Raw genomic sequence first — 8,931 nt, 5'->3', positions numbered from 1 at the left:
CACACCAACCGTGCGACGTTCTCTCTGGAATACAGGCATTTACACGGTGGAGTTACACAGTGAAGTTCCACGAGGGTAGACGGGAGAGAGGGGCGGTTACATGGCTGGACCGTCCGGTGGCGTCGGAGGCTACGAAGCTGAGTTGCGGGATGATGCGGTAGGTGAGGAGCGTGTCGTTGGAGGCGAGTGCGTGAAGTCTGCAAGGCGGGAGAATGAGTGAGTCGTGAGGCACTTTAAAGTCGCCGGCGGCACTGAGGCCGGGTACAGGTGGGGCGGGGTAGAAGGCGTCGTCCGTCAAATCGGTTGGGTCAAGTGCGTCTGCTTGGAGAATAGAAGCGATTCCGTGTTGGCCGGGTATAGAGAGGTCTTCGCGAGCGCAGCAGAGACGGATACCGCTCTTGGACTGCGGTTGGCTGCCTACGTTCCGTAGCGCGAGCACGACCAGCGCGTGGTCGGGCGTTAAGAGGAACAAAAAGTCAATCGACTCCTGGCCTTCTAATGGCTGCCCCAACGACACTTCCGACAGCGGCAGACCGACGCCACGGGCCCGAGACAAACCGAGGGAGGCCGCGGCCACCGCCAACTCGGCGGGGTGAGAACACGGACGAAACACGCAGTTGTCCGCCGGCGCCAGAGGCATCAAGTTTGCCTGCACCTGGAACCGTTTCAAGAACAAATCCAACAACGCACCCATCCGGCCTGTCCGGTGACTCGATAGAAAGACCATGTTCGCCGCGCAGGCAACGTTACTGTTCAAGAAACTGCTGTCCTTAACCGCGTCCTCCAATAACACCCGCCACCACGCACGGTAGTCCTGTACCGTCCCGCACCACTCGGCTCCGGACCCGGCGGCGGCTTCAACTCCCAGCCCACTTCCAGATCGAGCACCGGGCCCAGGTACTGCGCCAGCGCCAACGCCAGTTCCGGACACGTTTCCGGAAACATTTGCAGAAGCACCGTGTGCAGAAGTACCGTGCGCGGAAGCACCGTGTGCAGTAGACAGGTCGTTGTGGTACATGATGGGGAGTGAGCGGTCGTCTTCGTAGAATTTGTAGTAGGGCTTCAGTGGCGGGGCGGGTAAGCCGTGGTGGAGCGCGTCAAGTTGATACGAGGTCAAGGGTTCGAAGAGCAGCTCGTGGTCAACTGAGGTTTCGGTCCAGATCGTGATGCGCCCGTTGATGTCCAGTGAGGTCACGCAGGCGGGACAAAACACGTCATCGAAAGCAGGCCCCCGGTCCAGCCACGCACAACCCGTCAACGGTGCCGGGTGCGATAACTCGCACGCAGACACGTCCGTGACTTGAACCGGCGACTTGGAGAACTCGACGTGCTCCAATTCACTCTCCGACGACGACCAGCTAGACGTCAAATTCGACAACGCACTAGGCTCCGCAGACAACCGCTTCTGTACGCCCCCACTCGTCTGCTGACCCCGGTGCCGACGCCGCAACAAACTACGCAATCCAGACCGCAAACAACCATCTATGACAAAACACAGCTAGGGATCGGTGGCTGTGGGGCGGGGGGGGGAGGGGGATCGATCCGTGGAGTTGCGGCTTACAATGAGGATGGTGGTGTTTATTCAGGTTTTTGAGGGCTTCGTCTCTGACAATGCCGGTGTCTTTTTTGGCAAACTTGGAACTGCCGGAGGTGTTGAGGGGGTCGTCCTGGGTGCGCTGGGCCTCTTTGGTGTTCTCGGTTTCGACGCTGAGTTCGCCAGTGTGATACAGTATATGCAGTTTGCCGTAGATGTTCCCGAGCAGTTGTTCGGAGGATTGATCGGTTTGGATGCCGCAGGAGACGGCGAGGTAGCGGCCGGTGGGCTCGGGGTGTATCTCACGGACAGAGAGGCAGTTGGCGTCCAGGTCCACGTATTCGCCGGCGGTGGTCGGGAAATTGTCGGTGGCCAAGTCCGCGGCGTTCTGCCCACCAGCGCTCTGCCCCCCGGTGTGGGCGGTCCTGCGTTTCGAACCCAGGTTGTAAGCTGAGCTCATGACGCTCTTGACTTTCTTGGGCTGGTCGGTTTGCAGGAGGAGCAATAAGTTCCACTCGAAAACCGGCGAGGGCGAGTTCAGACCTTCAAAGACCTTCCACATGGACTTGGCATAGGAGTCCAGGATGGTCACGGCCGCGCGATGGCAGAAAGGGCGGCTGAGGAAGTTGGTCACGTCATTGTGCGTCAGGGCTTCCGCCTCGGCCAGCCGGTCCGCGAACGCACACGACCATACACGCAACACCGATGGCGGATTGCTCCGTTCGTCCTGCACAAAGGAACACAGACAATCTCCCAACCAACCCACGCCCGAAAGGGCCACGCTCGACTGAATCACCTCGCGACACTGCCACTTCCCCCCTGACGCGGGCCGACCACCACCACGACCTCCGCTACCAAGACCAAGACTTCCGCTACCAAGACCAAGACTTCCGCTACCAAGACCAAGACTTCCGCTACCAAGACCAAAACCGCTGCCAAGACCTCCGCTGCCAAGGCCGTTGCCACGGCCGCTGCTGCCGTTGATTGTTGACGCGGCGTTCTCCTCGTCGTAGTCGAAGACGAGTAAGAAGTTGTTGTACTGGACGGCGAGGGTGAGTGAGCTGCGGTGCCAGGCGAGAAGGGGTGTGGCGCTGTGGCAGACGAAGTCGAGTCGGTCCTGGCCCGCGAAACGGTTGAGGAGGACGGATGGCAAATCAATGGTTTGGAGACGGTGGCGGTGTTCGTAGACGTGGACCCAGGTGGCGTTGGGATCTGCGACGGCGAGGAGGTGGAAGAGCGGTGAGACGGCCGTTCGCGAGTGGAACTTGGAGTTGCCCTGTGTGGCGAAGGAGTAGGGGGAGAGGAGCGAGTAGAGAGGTGTGGGCGCGTTGGCCGACAGGTAGGACAGCACGCTGCTGCGACAGCGCACAAAGACTTTGCCCGCGCCAAAGAACGGATTTAGGTCGTCGGGGATCGTGAGGCAGCCGTTCCTCGGTAGATTGACGGAGAGTTTGACGGCTACATTTGTGTAGCCGGACATGTAGGCCAGTGGCAACACGTTGGGCTTCAGGGGGCGCGGGTTCTCGTCGAGCAATGCGCCGGCGAAGCTGTGGCCGTGCTGGTCATCTACACGGCTGTTCTCGAGGCGGCCGCCTTCTACGCGGCTGTTCTCAACGCGACTACCTTCCCGCGCTACAGCGAGATTCGCAGCCGCGACATCCAACGGCGCCTTGTGCAACGGCGAGTGCTGCGTCCAGTCTCCCTCATCCTCCCCCTCATCCTCCAGTCCCGAAGTCGACGGACTCCCGTCCTCCTCGTCGAAAATGTCCGATTGATCACCGTAATAAATTGGGTCACGGATCGATGGCAGCAAACGACCATCCCCCGGAAAGAACAACGCAGCCTGCTCCTCCTCCGGTCCCGACACCGGCGCCGGTACCACCGCACGCACCGCCGCTTCCTGCTCAAACTTCTCCAACTCCTTCCACACGTCGAATCGCTCCACACCCGACGTCGGTATCGGAATAGGCGCAAACGTTGTCTTTAGCGCAGCTGCCATTGGCCGGTTCATAAACCTACAGTCACCCTTACTCACCCCGACTCAAGTGGGTTGGCTCAAGTGGGCTCATTTCAGAGTTCGATCTGGCCAGATCTGTGTTAGGTGCTTACGGTCGTGCTCTTGTTCGGTTTACCAGTGCACTACAGAAATAGGGTGATCAGAAGACATCTCATACCAACCAACATACTCAGGGTCATTGTCGTCACTTGACTTTACCACTTCCAGATTATCCAGACTCCCAGCAACACTTCCCGACATTTAAAAATGAGTTCCCCGCGCCCCTCTTTTCTTATCAGTCCAGCCGGTAGCAACCACCAGAGCAACCTCTCTATCGGAGAGGAATCTCTATGATGACACAGCACTGCCGCGGTTGCCGTAAAACACCCCCAGCGCAGCAGCTGCTGAAAACAAATTTTTCGGACAACATCTGCGCTAAACTTCCACTAATGATTTTGACTAAACTTCAATCCAACGGGGTAGAGGAACCTGCGATGTATGCGTGTGAGCTAGATACGAGAAATAAGCAAAAGAGACGGAACAAAGGCCTTGACTTGAAACGAGATAAAGAGCTGTACGACAAGACGGTCGCCTGTTTCCACTCCGACAAACCCTACAGGAAATACCCAGGCTGCAGCCGGCGCTGTAGAAAGGAGAGAACCATTGACGACAAACTCAACAGAAAGAAACACCATAGGGAGCTCAAGCAACATGGCAGAAACCTTCTAAACGACTCGACTTAAATCAACGGCTCGCTAAAACCGGTAGATAAGGCTAATGGACTAAGCTCATAGACTGGGGCAAGTGGACTATTGCACCCTGAAACATTTCAAGCACAACATCTGTCGCCGCGACTATAGTGGGAGGACAAGTATAACGGCAGCCCGTTGTGTGCTGCATGGTCGGCGGGTAGCTCAGACTGTTGGTAGTCCGTCTTGGTAGTTCATGTTGCTGATACATCCTGCTTCACCTTTCTGATGTGGTAAAGTAAAGACCCATCTGGTGGAGTGAAGACCCATCGTAGTTCACCATCACAGGAACATGGGCTAAGTTCTCTTCGATTAAGAAAAGCTCGGAAGGACTGGTATGCACTGCTGATTCGTAATCGTTGGCTTTGTGCTCCATTTTGATTTTAACTGAAAAGGTTTGCAAAACTTGCGCGCCCGCGCGCAGACACACTAAAAAATGTCCCACCAGGGTTAGTCCCGCTTCCTGGTCTTGGATCTCCTCAATGGCACTTCCTCGTCTTGGATCTCCTCAATGGGATTAATATATGTACGATCTTCGCTATGGTTATAGCGGCAGAGAATAGGGCAACTTCCTCTGAACTTCGTCCATGACCTCCGTTAATTTTAGTAGGACGCTGAGCGGTTTGGCACTGTGGCCGTCTTTTGTGATGTCATTGTGTGCGTGGTTATCCTCCGTGCGTGGCCTTGTGCCACAACCTGATCTTGCGCGTTTCCGGAGTCTTGTGCCACAACTTGGTCTTGTGCCACAACCGTGCTTCATTCCGGATCCATAGCAACGTGCTTCATTCCGGATCCATAGCAACGATCGGCTCAGTGTCATACTTGGACAAAATCAAACCATCATTCCACCTTGGGTCCAACTGAACGTGTTTAAGCTTGTACATACGACCTCAAGTAATCCATTCAAGTGGTCTTCGGTGCGTTGGCAAGTGACGCATCTTAGTCATTCCTAGATGCAGCCCGTGTGGACTCTGGAAGTCGCACAACGTAACTGGCCGCAAGCTATGTGTCCTAGGCATTCTAACTGCGGTTACGACTCCAACACAATTAGTGCTGAACTATTTCTCTTGCAGCCCCTTGCATAGTCTCCCAATCCTGTCCTGGCATTCACCATAGGACGACCCTATAACAGCAATGTCGTCAACATACGGGAACGACCCCGTAGAAAATTCCTTGATAACTTGGACCCCATAAAAGGCTGTCATGGGTGGGCTTTTGGGTGCGAGTGGTAGTCGCCAAAAAGATTTGGCCAGGTCAACCTTGGCAAAATATCGACGTTGAGCGATCCGCTGCAATGTATCCTTAACTATTCCCAGCCAGGTGTGCACGAAATAATACCCTTTCGCAGCATGTCGTCCGGCGTCCTTTCTGCTTCTTCTCTCATGCCTGTAGGCTAGACATACGGTTTGGTGACGACAGGTCGCATTGTCAAATCCATAAGTTTCAGCTGGACGGCATCCACCGGCAGAAATGGTTCTGTGTCAATGATGGCAAGGCAACGAGATTGCCCTCGAGTGGGGAATGTCAATCGCGCGCCCCATTCTGCTGGCTGGGGCCTACCGACGAGGATCGTCTTGCGGAGCGCCAGTGTTTCAAGTCCATGCATAAACTCTTGCGCGTCATCCATAAGCTCTTGCGCGTCATTCATAAACTCTTGCGCGTCATCCATAAACTCTTGCGCGTCATCCATAAACTCTTGCGCGTCATCCATAAACTCTTGCGCGTCATCCATAAACTCTTGCGCGTCAGGCAAAGAAAATCTCTTGTCTCCATTGGTGGTCTCCCACAGATCCGATAAAGCAACGCAAACTGGCACAAAAGGCAACTCGCGATAACCAAGGCGCTTACATGCGATGTGGATAGTCTTTATGATACGCTTGATTCATGGTATGGTCGAGTTTGTTTCCATGGATATCGCGTTAACTTATGCACTCGTCTGTTCCAGCACTCGTCTGTTCCAGCACTCGTCTGTTCCAAAATCCGTTTCGGGTAACGAGTGAAGGCTAACGCCAGTGCTGATTGATTCTGAGATAGCGGTGTTTTTTGTTTTGGGAAGGCAGTCGCTGATGCCACTCCCGTGGTGCACGGTTACTGAGAGAACGAAGCGGTGGCCGAAGACTGCCCACGGCCGACGCAAGTGCGCGCGGACGCCACCTGAGTGGTTGGCAGCCGGACTAACAGGGGACATGTGACAAGTCGATGTTCGTAGCTGTCGCCACGATAAGTCAGGTGTGAGATCAAGTGATGCGCTGTTAATGTCTCTGATGCGGTGGTGATGCTATAGGTAATGTGTGCACACACTACGTGCATGACTACCACAGAGATTCCACATCAGCTCCTCCCAATTAGGGATTACGCACCCACCCAGGTATCTGATTTGTTACGCACCCACCCTATGTCGTGTGTACACCATTGCGTAACCGTAGCCGTAGACATTAGCCTCATTTTTGTGCTTCCACTGCGGTGAAGAAACATACGCGCCGCCACAACCTCACGACACAAGTTTCGATTTGTTTCCTGAAGAAAGCAGGTTCACCGACGACACGATAATAACGCTTGTCGCGGCCAGGTACAGGACAAGGAATACTCGCATGGTGGGAATGCTCGCATGATGGGCTGCATGCAGGAGGTGGTACTCGAAGGCACTTTTCTCGGTGGCTTTGGAGCCCCGATCCGCAGCTTCACAACAGTTGGGCTATGCGGGTGAGCCCGATAGAGCTTTATGCGGGTACGTTGGAAGAGGCGGTCGGGTTAGTGAGTTGGAGTTGAGTTGGAGTTGAGTCGGCTGAGGTCACTCACAATCATCCGGAAAGTATTTGTTCTCCCAAAGCCCAGAGCTACCAAGGAGAAGATTTCTGCTTGTTGTGTCGTCGGTCGTTTACTGCGCCGCATCGCTGCTGGGTATTCTGGACAGGGACCGCTTCAAGGAGCTTGTTTAGCCAGATCTGGTTAGTCCGAGGTTAGTAGGAGGCGAGGTATATCACCTGATAGTTGTGATGGTGGAGTTCTTTGACATTGTGTGTTGAAAATGCCGGCTGTGTGTGAAGGCCCCATGTGTCGGAACAGCATGCCGCAACCGGCTGCCGGGTTGGCACCGGTAACAGCGTTGGCGATGCCAGGTATTCAAATGAGTTACTGTTGGAGCGTCCCGAAGCAGTGCGAGTCGACGCGTTGCTAAAGTTATGCTTCCCTAATATGTTGAAGTACGCCCCCACTGATGTGGTTAGCAAGGAGGAGTTGAATGACCGGAAAAATCGGTGTGGTACTGTTGTCGGAGACGAGCGTTTGCCAGAAACGCATCGAGGCTCGCAGTCGGCGTTCATGAAGTCATAGAAGTGGTCCGTGTCTTGAAGTTTTGTGTGTCTTGCCACGTGATAGGTAAGGAGGACACCACATTGCTTGTGCAGCCGGTCGGTTTCGAGAACGGCGTTGAAAGTGGAGCTGTGCTGAGCTGCCGAAGAACTACAGCCCCACGTAAGCATGTGAGGACAATGAGCGAGCAGGACGATGAAGATCTATGTAAGGCGTCTGACGAACTTGCCGAGCCGTTGTCTGTCGTAGGCGTCCTTCTTATGTATGCGGGCGATCAGGACCTACCACACAACAAGGATGACCTGCGACTTCCGAGGGGGTGGAGCGAGCAGACTACAGTGACCAATATCGGAGAGACCGTCCATGCTATGTATGCAGTTATCGCTGCGCAAAAATAGTGCAAAAAAATTATAACTTTTGAGACATAACAGTAATTTTGTGTGCGAGATCATGAAGTGTCGCAGTGCGTCTCCGAGGATTTAGATTGTACCCATCTGGCCGGTACCGGTTTAAGAAGGGAGGAATATTTGAGGGGAAAATCAGTACCGCTATGAGGCACAAAGGAACGTCCGACTCCGACCTCGCATCCTGACAGACCAAAACCCCGATACCGAGCCCAGTGAGGTGGGTGACGCATCATTTATGGCGACGGCTACTGGATGCCGTCAGCGATGAGTTTGAGGGACGCGTGGGACACTAAGTTCCTCAAGCTGAACCCAAGTAGGTTCATGACAGCGCCCCCCAACAAGGATTCCTCCCCAGAAGCGGAGCAGAGGGCTTCCAAGCGGATAGTGGACAAGCTCTCCACATCCACTTTTGACCCACGAAACTCCCGCGAGTTTGAAGAGGGCATAACGAAGATGGCTCATGCCACTAAGAACGACTTATCAGCGGCCGCGCAGAGCACGTCATCCATGCTGTCAATGCAGCAGCCCTGACCACCCGTGCTTGTACTGCCCAGTAGTACGACCCGTGTGCGACAACTGCAATAGAAGTGGGCAGTGCACCAAAGCGTGCAGAACAGTCGTCCACAGGGACCCTCCAGGGCGAGTAATTGGGACCACCACGGTAGCCAGAAACGCGCTCAACTCGAGCACCCTAGTAGTGAATACCCTCACTGGTGCGCCGACCCAGGCAGCAGAGATGCTGACATCGGTAAACACCCACCACGAAGGCGTAAAGGCGAGGCAAAGAGCCGCCCACGCCGCAAAGAAGACCACCCCGCCGTCAGACACGGCGATGCATAACGAAAGGGCACAAGTCTCCTTTCAGTCCTAGCGAGGACGGGAACCTCGCGAAACATCATGCAAAAGTGCAGGTGGATGGGCACACTGTCGAAG

The 8,931-nt window shown here is 54.9% G+C and overlaps 3 protein-coding genes across 3 annotated transcripts; 1 reads left to right on the top strand and 2 right to left on the bottom strand.

Annotated features, from left to right (window-relative positions):
• Positions 1-52: 52 nt before the first annotated feature.
• Positions 53-3,533, bottom strand: GNI_183940 (hypothetical protein; the record flags this gene model as incomplete). The annotated part of the gene is made up of 2 exons (XM_011135264.1): positions 53-1,482; positions 1,562-3,533. 2 exons carry the CDS (start codon positions 3,531-3,533, stop codon positions 53-55), a joined length of 3,402 nt encoding a protein of 1,133 aa, XP_011133566.1.
• Positions 3,534-5,672: 2,139 nt separating this feature from the next.
• On the bottom strand, positions 5,673-6,011 carry GNI_183930 (hypothetical protein; the record flags this gene model as incomplete). Its single annotated transcript, XM_011135263.1, has 1 exon — positions 5,673-6,011. One exon carries the CDS (start codon positions 6,009-6,011, stop codon positions 5,673-5,675), a length of 339 nt encoding a protein of 112 aa, XP_011133565.1.
• A 1,296-nt stretch (positions 6,012-7,307) lies between these two features.
• On the top strand, positions 7,308-7,612 carry GNI_183920 (hypothetical protein; the record flags this gene model as incomplete). The annotated part of the gene is made up of 2 exons (XM_011135262.1): positions 7,308-7,376; positions 7,424-7,612. 2 exons carry the CDS (start codon positions 7,308-7,310, stop codon positions 7,610-7,612), a joined length of 258 nt encoding a protein of 85 aa, XP_011133564.1.
• Between the last annotated feature and the right edge of the window lie 1,319 nt (positions 7,613-8,931).

The sequence above is a fragment of the Gregarina niphandrodes genome (assembly GCF_000223845.1).
Source record: "Gregarina niphandrodes unplaced genomic scaffold scaffold00073, whole genome shotgun sequence".
Classification (NCBI taxonomy): domain Eukaryota; phylum Apicomplexa; class Conoidasida; order Eugregarinorida; family Gregarinidae; genus Gregarina; species Gregarina niphandrodes.
This window is presented reverse-complemented; position numbering and strand designations above follow the sequence as displayed.